Source organism: Bufo gargarizans, chromosome 5, assembly GCF_014858855.1.
Source record: "Bufo gargarizans isolate SCDJY-AF-19 chromosome 5, ASM1485885v1, whole genome shotgun sequence".
NCBI lineage: Eukaryota > Metazoa > Chordata > Amphibia > Anura > Bufonidae > Bufo > Bufo gargarizans.
In genome coordinates, this window is record NC_058084.1 from 239,618,645 (window position 1) to 239,635,836 (window position 17,192).

At 46.1% G+C, this 17,192-nt stretch overlaps 1 protein-coding gene across 1 annotated transcript in view; it reads right to left on the reverse strand.

The window, feature by feature from the left end:
- SLC6A19 (solute carrier family 6 member 19) overlaps positions 1-17,192 on the reverse strand; it is a 178,130-nt gene that overhangs the window by 16,084 nt on the left and 144,854 nt on the right. The window contains exon 9 of the mRNA XM_044294082.1: positions 11,105-11,309. Coding sequence (XP_044150017.1) covers positions 11,105-11,309 — 205 coding nt within the window. The remainder of the gene's footprint in view (positions 1-11,104; positions 11,310-17,192) is intronic.

The following is a 17,192-nucleotide window of genomic DNA, read 5'->3' on the forward strand; positions in this document are numbered from 1 at the left end:
TGGGAGAGGACGTGGCCGTTCTGCCACATCCACACGTCCTAGTGTACCAACTACCTCAGGTCCCAGTAGCCGCCAGAATTTACAGCGATATATGGTGGGGCCCAATGCCGTTCTAAGGATGGTAAGGCCTGAGCAGGTACAGGCATTAGTCAATTGGGTGGCCGACAGTGGATCCAGCACGTTCACATTATCTCCCACCCAGTCTTCTGCAGAAAGCGCACAGATGGCGCCTGAAAACCAACCCCATCAGTCTGTCACATCACCCCCATGCATACCAGGGAAACTGTCTCAGCCTCAAGTTATGCAGCAGTCTCTTATGCTGTTTGAAGACTCCGCTGGCAGGGTTTCCCAAGGGCATCCACCTAGCCCTTCCCCAGCGGTGAAAGACATAGAATGCACTGACGCACAACCACTTATGTTTCCTGATGATGAGGACATGGGAATACCACCTCAGCATGTCTCTGATGATGACGAAACACAGGTGCCAACTGCTGCGTCTTTCTGCAGTGTGCAGACTGAACAGGAGGTCAGGGATCAAGACTGGGTGGAAGACGATGCAGGGGACGATGAGGTCCTAGACCCCACATGGAATGAAGGTCGTGCCACTGACTTTCACAGTTCGGAGGAAGAGGCAGTGGTGAGACCGAGCCAACAGCGTAGCAAAAGAGGGAGCAGTGGGCAAAAGCAGAACACCCGCCGCCAAGAGACTCCGCCTGCTACTGACCGCCGCCATCTGGGACCGAGCACCCCAAAGGCAGCTTCAAGGAGTTCCCTGGCATGGCACTTCTTCAAACAATGTGCTGACGACAAGACCCGAGTGGTTTGCACGCTGTGCCATCAGAGCCTGAAGCGAGGCATTAACGTTCTGAACCTGAGCACAACCTGCATGACCAGGCACCTGCATGCAAAGCATGAACTGCAGTGGAGTAAACACCTTAAAACCAAGGAAGTCACTCAGGCTCCCCCTGCTACCTCTTCTGCTGCTGCCGCCTCGGCCTATTCTGCTGCTGCCGCCTCGGCCTCTTCCTCCGCCTCTGGAGGAACGTTGGCACCTGCCGCCCAGCAAACAGGGGATGTACCACCAACACCACCACCACCACCTCCGTCACCAAGCGTCTCAACCATGTCACACGCCAGCGTTCAGCTCTCCATCTCACAAACATTTGATAGAAAGCGTAAATTCCCACCTAGCCACCCTCGATCCCTGGCCCTGAATGCCAGCATTTCTAAACTACTGGCCTATGAAATGCTGTCATTTAGGCTGGTGGACACAGACAGCTTCAAACAGCTCATGTCGCTTGCTGTCCCACAGTATGTTGTTCCCAGCCGGCACTACTTCTCCAAGAGAGCCGTGCCTTCCCTGCACAACCAAGTATCCGATAAAATCAAGTGTGCACTGCGCAACGCCATCTGTGGCAAGGTCCACCTAACCACAGATACGTGGACCAGTAAGCACGGCCAGGGACGCTATATCTCCCTAACTGCACACTGGGTAAATGTAGTGGCAGCTGGGCCCCAGGCGGAGAGCTGTTTGGCGCACGTCCTTCCGCCGCCAAGGATCGCAGGGCAACATTCTTTGCCTCCTGTTGCCACCTCCTCCTTCTCGGCTTCCTCCTCCTCTTCTTCCACCTGCTCATCCAGTCAGCCACACACCTTCACCACCAACTTCAGCACAGCCCGGGGTAAACGTCAGCAGGCCATTCTGAAACTCATATGTTTGGGGGACAGGCCCCACACCGCACAGGAGTTGTGGCGGGGTATAGAACAACAGACCGACGAGTGGTTGCTGCCGGTGAGCCTCAAGCCCGGCCTGGTGGTGTGTGATAATGGGCGAAATCTCGTTGCAGCTCTGGGACTAGCCAATTTGACGCACATCCCTTGCTTGGCGCATGTGCTGAATTTGGTGGTGCAGAAGTTCATTCACAACTACCCCGACATGTCAGAGCTGCTGCATAAAGTGCGGGCCGTCTGTTCGCGCTTCCGGCGTTCACATCCTGCTGCTGCTCGCCTGTCTGCGCTACAGCGTAACTTCGGCCTTCCCGCTCACCGCCTCATATGCGACGTGCCCACCAGGTGGAACTCCACCTTGCACATGCTGGACAGACTGTGCGAGCAGCAGCAGGCCATAGTGGAGTTTCAGCTGCAGCACGCACGGGTCAGTCGCACTACAGAACAGCACCACTTCACCACCAATGACTGGGCCTCCATGCGAGACCTGTGTGCCCTGTTGCGCTGTTTCGAGTACTCCACCAACATGGCCAGTGGCGATGACACCGTTATCAGCGTTACAATACCACTTCTATGTCTCCTTGAGAAAACACTTAGGGCGATGATGGAAGAGGAGGTGGCCCAGGAGGAGGAGGAGGAGGAGGAGGAAGAGGGGTCATTTTTAGCACTTTCAGGCCAGTCTCTTCGAAGTGACTCAGAGGCAGGTTTTTGGCAACAGCAGAGGCCAGGTACAAATGTGGCCAGCCAGGGCCCACTACTGGAGGACGAGGAGGACGAGGATGAGGAGGAGGTGGAGGAGGATGAGGATGAAGCATGGTCACAGCGGGGTGGCACCCAACGCAGCTCGGGTCCATCACTGGTGCGTGGCTGGGGGGAAAGGCAGGACGATGACGATACGCCTCCCACAGAGGACAGCTTGTCCTTATCCCTGGGCAGCCTGGCACACATGAGCGACTACATGCTGCAGTGCCTGCGCAACGACAGCAGAGTTGCCCACATTTTAACCTGTGCGGACTACTGGGTTGCCACCCTGCTGGATCCACGCTACAAAGACAATGTGCCCACCTTACTTCCTGCACTGGAGCGTGATAGGAAGATGCGCGAGTACAAGCGCACGTTGGTAGACGCGCTACTGAGAGCATTCCCAAATGTCACAGGGGAACAAGTGGAAGCCCAAGGCCAAGGCAGAGGAGGAGCAAGAGGTCGCCAAGGCAGCTGTGTCACGGCCAGCTCCTCTGAGGGCAGGGTTAGCATGGCAGAGATGTGGAAAACTTTTGTCAACACGCCACAGCTAACTGCACCACCACCTGATACGCAACGTGTTAGCAGGAGGCAACATTTCACTAACATGGTGGAACAGTACGTGTGCACACCCCTCCACGTACTGACTGATGGTTCAGCCCCATTCAACTTCTGGGTCTCTAAATTGTCCACGTGGCCAGAGCTAGCCTTTTATGCCTTGGAGGTGCTGGCCTGCCCGGCAGCCAGCGTTTTGTCTGAACGTGTATTCAGCACGGCAGGGGGCGTCATTACAGACAAACGCAGCCGCCTGTCTACAGCCAATGTGGACAAGCTGACGTTCATAAAAATGAACCAGGCATGGATCCCACAGGACCTGTCCGTCCCTTGTCCAGATTAGACATTAACTACCTCCCCATAACCATATATTATTGGACTCCAGGGCACTTCCTCATTCAATCCTATTTTTATTTTCATTTTACCATTATATTGCGATGCTACCCAAAGTTGAATGAACCTCTCCTCTGCCTGTGTGCTAGGCCTAAATATATGCCAATGGACTGTTGCAGTGGTGGCTGACATGAAGCCTGATTCTCTGCTATGACATGCAGACTAATTCTCTGCTGACATGAAGCCAGATTGTCTGTTACGGGACCTCCCTCCTCTGCCTGGGTGCTGGGCCTAAATTTATGACAATGGACTGTTGCAGTGGTGGCTGACGTGAAGCCTCATTCTCTGCTATGACATGCAGACTGATTCTCTGCTGACATGAAGCCAGATTGTCTGTTACGGGACCTCTCTCCTCTGCCTGTGTGCTAGGCCTAAATATATGCCAATGGACTGTTGCAGTGGTGGCTGACGTGAAGCCTGATTCTCTGCTATGACATGCAGACTGATTCTCTGCTGACATGAAGCCAGATCCTCTGTTACGGGACCTCTCTCCTCTGCCTGTGTGTGTGCTGGGCCTAAATATATGCCAATGGACTGTTGCAGTGGTGGCTGACGTGAAGCCTCATTCTCTGCTATGACATGCAGACTAATTCTCTGCTGACATGAAGACAGATTCTCTGTTACGGGACCTCCCTCCTCTGCCTGGGTGCTGGGCCTAAATATATGCCAATGGACTGTTGCAGTGGTGGGTGACGTGAAGCCTCATTCTCTGCTATGACATGCAGACTAATTCTCTGCTGACATGAAGCCAGATTGTCTGTTACGGGACCTCTCTCCTCTGCCTGTGTGTGTGCTGGGCCTAAATATATGCCAATGGACTGTTGCAGTGGTGGCTGACGTGAAGCCTCATTCTCTGCTATGACATGCAGACTAATTCTCTGCTGACATGAAGACAGATTCTCTGTTACGGGACCTCTCTCCTCTGCCTGGGTGCTGGGCCTAAATTTATGACAATGGACTGTTGCAGTGGTGGCTGACGTGAAGCCTCATTCTCTGCTATGACATGCAGACTGATTCTCTGCTGACATGAAGCCAGATTGTCTGTTACGGGACCTCTCTCCTCTGCCTGTGTGCTAGGCCTAAATATATGCCAATGGACTGTTGCAGTGGTGGCTGACGTGAAGCCTGATTCTCTGCTATGACATGCAGACTGATTCTCTGCTGACATGAAGCCAGATCCTCTGTTACGGGACCTCTCTCCTCTGCCTGTGTGTGTGCTGGGCCTAAATATATGCCAATGGACTGTTGCAGTGGTGGCTGACGTGAAGCCTCATTCTCTGCTATGACATGCAGACTAATTCTCTGCTGACATGAAGACAGATTCTCTGTTACGGGACCTCCCTCCTCTGCCTGGGTGCTGGGCCTAAATATATGCCAATGGACTGTTGCAGTGGTGGGTGACGTGAAGCCTCATTCTCTGCTATGACATGCAGACTAATTCTCTGCTGACATGAAGCCAGATTGTCTGTTACGGGACCTCTCTCCTCTGCCTGTGTGTGTGCTGGGCCTAAATATATGCCAATGGACTGTTGCAGTGGTGGCTGACGTGAAGCCTCATTCTCTGCTATGACATGCAGACTAATTCTCTGCTGACATGAAGACAGATTCTCTGTTACGGGACCTCTCTCCTCTGCCTGGGTGCCGGGGCCTAAATATCTGAGAATGGACTGTTCCAGTGGTGGGTGACGGGAAGCCAGATTCTCTGCTATGGAACCTCTCTCCAATTGATTTTGGTTAATTTTTATTTATTTAATTTTTAATTTAATTAATTTCCCTATCCACATTTGTTTGCAGGGGATTTACCTACATGTTGCTGCCTTTTGCAGCCCTCTAGCTCTTTCCTGGGCTGTTTTACAGCCTTTTTAGTGCCGAAAAGTTCGGGTCCCCATTGACTTCAATGGGGTTCGGGTTCGGGACGAAGTTCGGATCGGGTTCGGATCCCGAACCCGAACATTTCCGGGATGTTCGGCCGAACTTCTCGAACCCGAACATCCAGGTGTTCGCTCAACTCTAGTCATAAACTATCTGTTGCATCATCTCACTTTTCCGCCACCCATTCAGTAAGGGGAAGTGGAAAAGGTGGGAAGGGGGCGTGACTTGCGCCACAACAAATATCTCTCTATTTACTCCAGTTTTCTGGTGTAAAATAAGCTAGAAATCTATGACAAGGCATGTGTCTCATCATAAATAAGGTTCCCCATCTGGTGGCACAGGGGATATCAACACCTGAGCAGAAAGCCTCAGTCATGATAAAGCTCCCTCAATAACTGCAGAGTTCCTTACCTCCTCTGGCATTAACATTAGTGTTGAGTGCGAATATTCGAATGCAAATTTTTATCGCAAATATTGCCACTTCGAGAATTCGCGAATATTTAGAATATAGTGCTATATATTCGTATTTGCGAATAGTGTTCGTGAATATTCTAATCGCTAATTTATTGCGAATTTATTGAGAATATCGCACTTAGCAACATCCCTAGCAACCAATAGGAAAGTTGCCTACCACTTAGTGTTGATCGCGAATATTCAAATTTTTATCGCGAATATATTACATTGATGATTTTTGCAATCAAGAAAATAATGACTGGAGATCAAGAATTCTCAAATTTGCGAATTTATGGCGAATATTGGCCAAAAATTCGTGAAATATTGCAAATTTGAATATTTCCTATGCCGCTCATCACTAATTAACATCAGCTCAATGTTCAATTAAAGGGAAAACTTAATGCTTGAGCATACCAAGACCTTATGGACAATTGTAAACTTCCAGCTTAGTGTGTACAGTTTGACGAAGGCCATTTTCTATTCCAGCATGACTGTGTCCCAGTGCACAAGGTAACGTCCATAAAGGCATGGTTGGCTGAGTTTGGTGTCCTGACCTCAAACTCATCAAACACCTTTAAGATGAAGTAGAACTAATATTGTGAGCTAGACCTTCTCGTTTAAAATCTGTTTCATACATGATTTTCTGGATGAATGGGCAAAAATCCCCCAGAAAGACTCCAACAGCTTGTAGAAAGCATTCCCCAAAGAGGAAAAGCTGATTTAGCTGCAATGGGGGAAGGTTGGAAGAACCAACTCTATATTAATGCCTATGGATTTCGAATGGGACATAATGTATAGGCGTAATGTGCAGGTGACCCAATATTTTTATCCATGCTTTCTTTTTTGGTCAGTATTGGTAAGTCAAAATCTGGAGTGTAACCTAATCATGGAAAAGCAATGGATTACCTTCAGTGAAGGCAGACCATGCATCTGCTGTAGGGTACAGGGGTAGGGGGGCCCAGCGCTGAGCTCCTTCTGATGTGAACAGGGTGGATAAAAATCAATGATTTAAAATAAAAATATCGGATCGTAGAATAAGGCTGTATATGTTAAATTTTTTGGGTAAATAAATTCCATTCACAATGTCATGCTCTTCCAGAGGTTTTTGTAAGATTATTGGGCAGTTTCTCTGCCTACACGATATTATCACAGATGCTTGGTTTACTTTTGCAGTTCTCAAAACTGAATTTGACTCAGCAGAGATCACATGCATCTTCTTCACAGCAAAAATGTTATAACATGAACAGAGTTGAGAAAAATACCTTAATCCTAACTTCTACAAACCTATGAATGCAGAATCAACCTAATCAGGCTAATATGAAAAGTTGTTGTTCTAAAAATGTTAATCTACTTGCATATTATAATTTATCAAGCCTTACTGACTAGTGATTTAAATCGTGATTTAAATCAGTTTGATTTAAATCAAATCCACCCTGGATGTGAACGCACTGTATTTTCATGCAGCCACCAATAGAGGGAGCTCAGTGCAAACAAATGATTACAGCTTCCATTTTTGTAAATTGTAACTGCACAAATGTATTTGCACTGACCTCCCCCTAGTGATGGCTGCAGGCACCAGCTTTGTAATAGAAGGAAAGCTAGAGATTTATAAATATGGCATGAATTAATTTTGAAATATTGTGGTCAGAACGAGGACCATATTTATAGTTAATAGATAGCGGCTCACCCCACTCAACTAGTGGACCTAGGTGCTCATGTTCCTGGACTGCCCCACAGTCCTTTCAAAGGACAAATTCGATACGTTTGTGGTGGAACAGGCATTCTATCACCCGGAATTGTTGATATGAAGTTAATATTTAAATAAAAGTTATACAATAAATTGTGAATTAAAAACATATATTAAAAAAGCATGTATATTAAGAAACATCTAACACATATATTACATTAAAAACTTATCTCATAAATATTGGGTATATCCCAACAGACACCTTCCAATAAGGGCTGCGTCTGTAGCAGTGCGAGCAGCAAATGAGTTTGTTTGAATATTACAAATAATATTCGCAATGAGCATGAAAAACAAATATTAGAAAATCAAGGAGAATTGGGATTACAGGATACAAAAGATAACCATAATGGAGTTTTCAGTCTTGCAAACTCCTGGGAATATAAGATATTGGTAGATATTGGATATTGATACTGCTTTATTCTATTGTACCCCAATGGGCCTCCTTTGTATGAAAGTTATAGCAAGCCATTTATCTGTAGGTGTAAGAAATAATATGAAAATTGCAACTGGTTGTAAGATGCTCAAGGCAGTATGGGGTTAATTAGTCTGCTAAATCTCCTATGACCCAGTGTGTCTTTAGTATATCTGTTTCGATAGTAGTATTGGCAGTTTAACGTCATCCATTGGTTGGTACCATTTGGTGCAGTATATGGTTAAACAGGTATTCCTCCTTGTCCTACAAAGTTAAAAGTTTATGGGAGTTTACCGTATCCTCGGCGTCTCCTTCTATAGTGATGGCGTGATGTGGCTGTACTTGCTGCATATGTGTTTCCATCCTGTTAGAGTCCATTCACACGTCCGTAAGTATTTTGCGGATCAATGGATCCGCAGATCTGCAAAACACTGACACCGGCATTTTGCAGACCGCACATCGCCGGCACTATAATAGAAAATGCCTAATCTTGTCCGCAATTGTGGACAAGAATAGGACAAGTTCCATTTTTTTCGGGAACGGAATTGCGGACCCGGAAGGGCGGGTCGGCAATTCCGGATCCAGGCAGCACATAGTGTGGCCCCATAGAAATGAATGGGTCCTCAATTCCGTTCCGCAAAATGTGGAACAGAATTGCGGACGTGTGAATGGAGCCTTAGGCCCCTTTCACACGAGCGTGTATTCCGCGCGGGTGCGATGCGTGAGTTGAACGCATTGCACCCGCACTGAATCCTGACCCATTCATTTCTATGGGGCTGTTCACATGAGCGGTGATTTTCACGCATCACTTATGCGTTGCGTGAAAATCGCAGCATGCTCCTCTTTGTGCGTTGCGGTGCGATAATCCACGCAACGCAGGCCCCATAGAAGTGAATGGGGTTGCGTGAAAATGGCAAGCATCCGCAAGCAAGTGCGGATGCGGTGCGATTTTCACGCATGGGTTCTAGGTGACAGTCTATTAGTCTATTCACTGTATTATTTTCCCTTATAACATGGTTATAAGGGAAAATAATAGCATTCTGACTACAGAATACATAGTATAATAGTGCTGGAAGGGTTAAAAAAATAAAAAAGTTAACTCACCTTATCCTCTTGTTCGCGTAGTTCGTTCCCGCGGTCTGTTCTTTGCTAGCTGTGGGCTTGGGCTAAAGGACCTTTGATGACGTCAGATCACATGCTCCATCACCATGGTGATGGACCATGTGATTGGAGCATGTGATCTGACGTCACCACAGGTCATTCAGCCCAAGCCCACAGCTAGCAAAGAACAGACCGGGAACGAACTACACGAACAAGAGGATAAGGTGAGTTAACCTTTTTATTTTTTTAACCCTTCCAGCACTATTATACTATGCATTCTGTAGTCAGAATGCTATTATTTTCCATTATAACCATGTTATAAGGGAAAATAATACAATCTTCAGAACATCAATCCCAAGCCCGAACTTCTGTGAAGAAGTTCGGGTTTGGGTACCAAACATGCGCGATTTTTCTCACGCGAGTGCAAAACGCATGACAATGTTTTGCACTCGCGCGGAAAAATTGTGCATTTTCCCGCAACGCACCCGGCTCTTATCCGGGCAAAAAAACATGACGCCCGTGTGAAAGAGGCCTTAGCTGGAAAATGCTTGAATACATTTAGCTGATGTTCTTGTGTCAGACAGAAGATAAAACGATTTCTGCTTCCCAGCAACCGTTATAATTAAAGATTAGCGAATTTAGGATAAATTTGATTCGCCTAGAAGCTGAATTTCCTTGTGCTTCGAGTCAGCGAATCAATTTAACCTGAAATAGTATAAAAAACGAAAAAAAATCTAACTTGCCTACTCCATTTGGTTGCGACGGGCCACCGGCCTCCATCTTGCTTGAAGATCTAGGACGAAATCCCGTTTGGCGCAAGATTACATCATCACGCAGGCCAGCATGATGACATCATACGTCACCACGCCAGCCAGCGTGATGATGTAATCTTGCGCCGCACAGGATTTCGGCCGAGATCTTCAAAGAATGCGGTAAGTTTGATTTAATAATTTTTTTTGTTGTTAATTATACACTCAGATGCCGCGATCATGTATGAACGTGGCATCTGAGGGGTACAATGACGGGGCGCTATCGCAGCTCCCTGTCATTGCACCCGCTACTTCAAAAAAAAAAATGCATTTCGTGACAAAGTTGTTCGTCATTAAGCAAATTTTTGGGGGAAATTCGGCAAATCAGCCAAATCAAACTTTTAAGAAATTCGATCTCTAGTTATAATTAGTGAAGAGTGGCAGGGGTCATATTCGAATTTGTGATATTTTGTGAATATTTTATAGAATATTCGTCGAATATTCGCGAATTCGAAATATTCTACATTCTTATTCTTTAACTAAAAAATCGTAATGATCGCGTAATATGTGAATATTACGCAATCAATACAGGCGTGGGTCTGTTTTTTTCCATCTGAAGTCATGATTCCTCCCTGCTTAAACGGAACCTGTCACCGGGATTTTGTATATAGAGCTGAGGACACGGGTTGCTAGATGGCCGCTAGCACATCCGCAATATCCAGTCCCCAGAGCTCTGTGTGCTTTTATTGTGTAAAAAAAAGATTTGATACATATGCAAATTAACCTGAGATGAGGCCTGTCCTTGACTTATCTCAGGGACAGGACTCATCTCAGGTTAATTTGCATATGTATCAAATCGTTTTTTTTTACACAATAAAAGCACACAGAGCTCTGGGGACTGGGTATTACGGATGTGCTAACCGGCCATCTAGCAGCCCATGTCCTCAGCTCTATACACACAATCTCGGTGACAGGTTCCCTTTAAGTTGTTTGTGGGCCAATGACTCATTGGCACACAAGCTAGAAGCAGAGAGGAATCTTGTGTTAAAATGGAAAAAATTATGAATATTCGATATAACAAATATATAGCACTATATTCTAAATATTTGCAAATTCTCGAAGTGGCGATATTCAAGATAAAAATTCGCTTTTTGAATGTTCGTGCTCAACACTATAATATATAGTATTATAATAGAAGTGCTGTATGTACTTTTATTATGCTTTTGAAGTGGTCAGAGCAAATTGTAAAAATTATACCTAACCTAATTGAGCTTGTGCATGCATTTCATTCCACATGGATATTTTTTGTATGTCAACAAACATTAGCACTAATATTTGAAAATGGAAACATACCTGTGACAGCTTCTTTTGGCCATGATTTTGGTATTAATTTCAGATCCATCAATGGTACTAATACTCCTTCCATATTGCCAAACATGGAAGAAAGCCCCAAGCAAAAGAGCATTATGAAGAACAGTACTGACCACAGAGGGGAAACTGGCATTTTTGTAATGGCCTCAGTGAATACAATAAAAGCTAACCCAGTTCCTTCAACACCCTGCAGAGTGAAACATATATTTAGTGAAGGTACATACAGTAGATATCAAAAGCAGACCATATACATTCAATAACTGTTGGCTGATCAATCATTTGGCCGACAACTATGTGTCCCGACTCCTCTATTCACATACACACTTGGTTTGGCAAAGCATGTACAGTATATGCTGTTAATGGGGAGACTGAAGAAAATATTCACTTTACTAGATCTTTTCTCCCCAATATCATCTGTCAGCGGAGAGTCTAGAGCTTCCCATACATGTTAAACTGTGGGTTGAACCAGCTGTTCGGGAGGGCTTGGCCAACAATACAGTAATGCATAAGGGCCTTTTAATACAAAGTATAATACAACAAATGGCACCAGTCATATTGAACTCAAAGGATAGTGAAACACCATATGCAAAGTTCATGTTAATTTTATGTTGTTAAACAGTATATTAGGTATAGTGACACATCATGAGCAACGTTAAAGGAGCTGTCTGGCCTAGGAGATAACAACCCCAATTGTCCTAATATGTGCCTCATAAAAATAAAGTCACCTATCTGTGGTCCAGCTGTTCCCAATGCCACTGCACAATTTCTGTCCATTTCCAGTCCCCACAGGACCAGCAATTGGCTTGGTTTCATGACCGCTGTGGACAACCCCAGGCTGAGCAATTATTTACCATTCAGGCAGATGTTATCACTCAAGCATGTGATGTGCCTTTCACATCAATGATGTGTCGTTCAAGCAGATGTGACCACTGAGGCTGTAATTGGCCTCAAAGGTCTCAGGGCCAAGCCACTTTCTCATACTGCGGGGACTGGAAATGGACAGGAATGGTGCAGCAGTCAGGCAAGGCGGGACACCGGACAAATTAGGCCTCTTTCACACAAGCATGACGTATTGGATTCGGATGCGTTTAGGGTGCGTTCAGTGAAAGTTTCACCATTTTGTAAGCAAGTGCAATCAGTTTTGTCGGCCATTGTGTTCAGTTGTTCAGTTTTTTCTGCGTGGGTGCAATGCGTTTTGAGGCGTTTTTCACGCGCGTGATAAAAAACGGAAGGTTTACAAACAACATTTCTTAGCAAACATCAGTGAAAAACGCATTGCATCAGCACTTGATTCCAGATGCAATGCGTTTTTCACTGAAGCCCCATTCACTTCTATGGGGCCAGGACTGTGTGAAAAACACAGATTATAGAACCTGCTGCGTTTTCAGGCAATGCAGAACTGATGCCTAGTCATAAATTTGCAGAATCTTATTGTAGAGTAGGGGGAATCTAAGACAGGCAAAAAAAATCAAGACTTAGTAAATTACGCTCCTTGTGTTTTTTATGGGGCACAGGTTAGGACCATAGGAATTGTTGGATCTTAGATCAGACAACCCTACAAAAATTAATAATAAAAAAATAGGAAAAGTTCTAGCTCTGTTGCCAATAGATAAAAACATCTTCCTTTATTAAAGGGGTTATGTAAGACTGAACAACCTCCCCAAAATGCCTGGACCTGCGATACTGACCATGGATGTCTTTGCACCTCCCCTGTGTGCAAATAACAACATCAGTACAGCCAATAGCAGACAAAGGCAGTGACCTGCTCCCCTTGGCTCCATGTGGCTGCCCGCATCCCCAGTCAACAGATGTTGTTTTCTGCATGCAGGGGAGATGCAAAGACAACTGTGGAGTGATCCAGAAGGAAACCGGCATCGGGACCAGGTAAGTATTGTCAGTATCGCAGGTGCAGGCATTGTGTGGGGGGGTTATTCAGTCTTGGATAACTCCTTAATCCGAAACGATGAAAAAAAAAGTCCAACAAGGAACACACAGCAAACACATGTAGTCCTATTTAGTCTACCTAGCCATGTGTACAATCTGTTGAATATGTGGGATGTACCATCTCTGCACTTGACATTAGAATAAGATGTGAGATATTGGCAATAAGACTACTAAAAACTAATGTATTAAAATGATCTATGCATCTTAAAGAGTCGCTGTACTTTCACACAATTTCATTTATTAGAGAATGGTGTAACTAGCACATTTCTAAATGCCTTCATAAAAAAAAAAAATTATGCCTGTATCCACCTGAAATAAAATCGCTGTAAAATCATGACTATTTGGGGTCTCACTTCCACCTTCTAAGGTACGCTTTAAGGAGGTGCATGTGTAATGCCCCAGAGTGGCATTGCCACATCTGCACCCCACTACTGTCTTTATTGGTTAACCTCATGTCATCATGTATATTTATTTAAGGTCCTAAACACTGCATATTTATTTATTGTAACTGTTCTTGTTCATGTAATTTACCTGGTTCACCAGAAGGTGGCAGCAAGCATGGCTGAGCTGCATTTATAGAGAATGGCACCCTTCTTTCCATTCTAACTCTCCCTTTAAGGAGGGCAGAGACTAGTTAGTTAGAAGTCAGTTGTAGTTACCCGCTGCTAGGGGAAGAAAGCAGGGCCACATCCCGGCTGGACGTGCTATGCCCAGGCCAGCCAGAGCACCTTCAGCTCTGCTGGATGTGGAGGCCACAGCTTGGAGCCTCTGAAGCGAGGAGCAGAGTTCCTTGGATTAAGCTAGAGTTAGTCTAACAAGAGAGAAGTTGCAGCATACAGCTAAAGCAAAGGTTGGGTTTCACAGGAAGGCTGTCAACATAAAAGTTGACAGCCGGGAATGTATTACAATACAAGATAAAAATATCACATGATCCACTCCCTCACCTAAACGCTGTATAAAAATAAAAACTGTGCTAAAACAACCATTTTTTGTTACCTTACATCACAGATGAACACCGTAGAAAAATGCTTTATTATGAAACAAAAAAACATAAAAAGTCATATTTGGTATTGTCACATCCGTAACAACCGTCTATATAAAAATAGCACATGATCTAACCTGTCAGATGAACATTGTAAAAAATAAAAACGGTGCCAAAACAGCTCTTTTTTGGTTACCTTGCCGCACAAAAAGTGTAATATCGAGCAGCCAAAAATCATATGTACCCTAAAACAGTACCAACAAAACTGCCACCTTATCCCGTAGTTTCCAAAATGAGGTCACTTTTTTGGAGTTTCTACTCTAAGGCCTCATGCACACGCATACAGCTTGAATGGGTCCACAATCCGGGAGATGCGGTGCAGAACAGAAGCACGGATCGGAACCCCACGGAAGCACTATGGAGTGCTTCCATGGTGTTTCTGTTAATGCCTCCGCACCACAACAAATAGAACATGTTCTATTTTTTTATGGTGCGGACGGATCACGGACTAATTCTAGTTGAATGGTCCTTGATCCGTCCTGGCCACCGCACGTATGTTGCCCGTGCATTGGGGACCACAAATTTCGGCCCTTAACCTGCTCACGACCGCCGTACGCAGGATTGCGTCTTCTCGGCGGTCATGCTCTTCAGGGTGGACGCGCCGGTGCGTCCTCTCGCGAAAAATTCAAAGAACAAGTTCGTCATCAACCTGCCAGCCACGATCATTGGCTGGCAGGTTGATGATTTTCAAAAAAACGAATCAGCAGCCAGATAACCCATCATATTAGTAAATATGATGGGGTTATATGGCTGCCCTGCTCCTCTGCTCCTTCTTTTGGTCGGTTGGTTCCAGCAGAGGAGCAGAGGAGCACACATCACTGTGAGTACCCACTACACCACACTTAGCCCCCAGATCACCTCCCAGCACTCAATTAACCCTTTGATCACCCCTTCTTGCCCCTGTCAATCACTAGTGAAAAGGAAAAAAGTGATCAGTGCAAACTGTCACTTTTTTTTTTCACTGGTATTGACCGTTAGGTTTTAGGTATAGTTTAGGCCCCTTGGTTAGGTAGTTTAGCGATCAGTTAGCGCCCAGCCCACCGCACCGCAGTCCGTTATTCGCTGATTAGCGTATCGCTAATCAGCATTTGTACTTTTATAGTATCTGAAAGTGATCAAAACTGATCACGGTCAGATCTATAATTGTATTAGTGTCACTTTAGTTCGTTCTCCACCCAAAACGCAGTGTTTGCCCGATCAGGCCTGATCGGTCGCCCACACGAGCGTTCGCCCACGCCCGCCCCACCGCAGTGACAAAAAAATTATTATTTTTTGATCACTGCACATTCACTTTACACACACTGCTGCGATGAAAAAATCAGTTTTGATATTTTTTATCAACCGCAGCGGCCTCCGGTACTTCGCTAGCCTCCCCTTTGTAAGACAGGCTTGCTTTTTTTTTCTTGGGTAGTCTCAGGGAATACCCCTAAATTTAGTTGCCCAAATGTCTAACAGGGGGTATTCTTCTGAAGAGGCCTACAGGCTTCTGACCCAGTCGGATGAGGAATGGGAACCCTCATCTGACGAATCTAGCGGGTCAGAATACGAACCTGTAGAAAGCAGTGGCTCTCTGACCCAAAGTACGGACGAGGAGGCTGAGGTCCCTGATAGCACCAGGCGTACCCGGCCCCGTGTCTCTAGACCGCAGGTTGCGCAGGATCCGCTTCAAGAGCAGCAGAGTGGGGCTGGTGCTGTCGGATTACGTGGTGAGGCATACACCAGCAGCCCAGCCCTTCCTGGACCTAGTACCAGCACTGCCGTACAACCTGGTGAAGTGGCGAGCACCAGAAGGGCAGTTGAAGCTGGTACGGTGGCACGAGCAGTAGTGACCCCGTCGCAGCCACCGCAAAGACGTGCCCGTAGAGCCCCTAGAATCCCTGAGGTGCTGGCAAACCCTGATTGGCAGTCCCCAACTTCAGCCGCACCTGTAGTTTTCCCTTTCACTGCCCAGTCTGGAGTTCGGGTTGAGATAGCTCAGATCGGTTCGGCCCTGGGATTTTTTGAGCTGTTCTTGACTGCGGAGCTCTTGGACTTAGTCGTGGCCGAAACAAAGCGGTATGCCACACAATTTATATCCGCCAACCCGGGAAGCTCTTATGCCCAGTCTTTCCGGTGGAAACCAGTCCAAGTTTCCGAAATTAAAACTTTTCTGGGCCTCCTCCTCAACATGGGTCTAACTAAAAAGCATGAATTGCGGTCATATTGGTCCACAAACCCAATTCATCACATGCCCATGTTCTCTGCTGCTATGTCCAGGACACGATTTGAGACCATCCTGCGTTTCCTGCACTTTAGTGATAACAGCACCTCCCGTCCCAGAGGCCACCCTTACATGCTCTCCTCCATTCACGCAGACACGACAATCCAAATTGAGCGAGCAACCCTTGTCATTGAAAAGCCCCTCTCAGTCCACGACTATAACCTTCACATGGGAGGGGTGGACTTCAATGACCAGATGTTGGCTCCGTATTTAGTGTCCCGCAGAACCAGACGCTGGTATAAGAAGGTGTCTGTATATTTATTTCAATTGGCTCTGTACAATAGTTTTGTTCTCTACAGTAAGGCTGGGAGAACTGGATCCTTCCTCAAATTTCAGGAAGAGATCATCGCGAACCTCCTGTACCCAGGAGGTTCCATGGCCCCATCCACCAGTGTAGTTAGCCGTCTACACGAGCGACATTTCCCCAGTGTCGTTCCTGGTACCTCAAACCGACCGCCACCCCGAAAAAAATGTCGTGTCTGTAGCAGGAGTGGAATAAGGCGTGACACCCGCTATTTCTGTCCTGACTGTCCTGACCACCCTGCCCTATGCTTTGGAGAGTGTTTCCGGAAGTACCACTCACAGGTACACTATTAGCATAGGGATCATCTCACCAGGACAGGCACACAGGGCTATTAGGGCCCATTCACTCACACAGCTGCTGCAAACGTCTCTTTTCACATGGGACAAAGTGCATAACGCACTTCGCCACATCTTTGGGCGATTTGCGCTTTGCACATTGACCCATGGGGAAGTAGAGGTTTGTTCTATAAAGGTAAAAAAAACAAAAAACAAAAACCAAAAAAAACACCAGTAAGCAAACA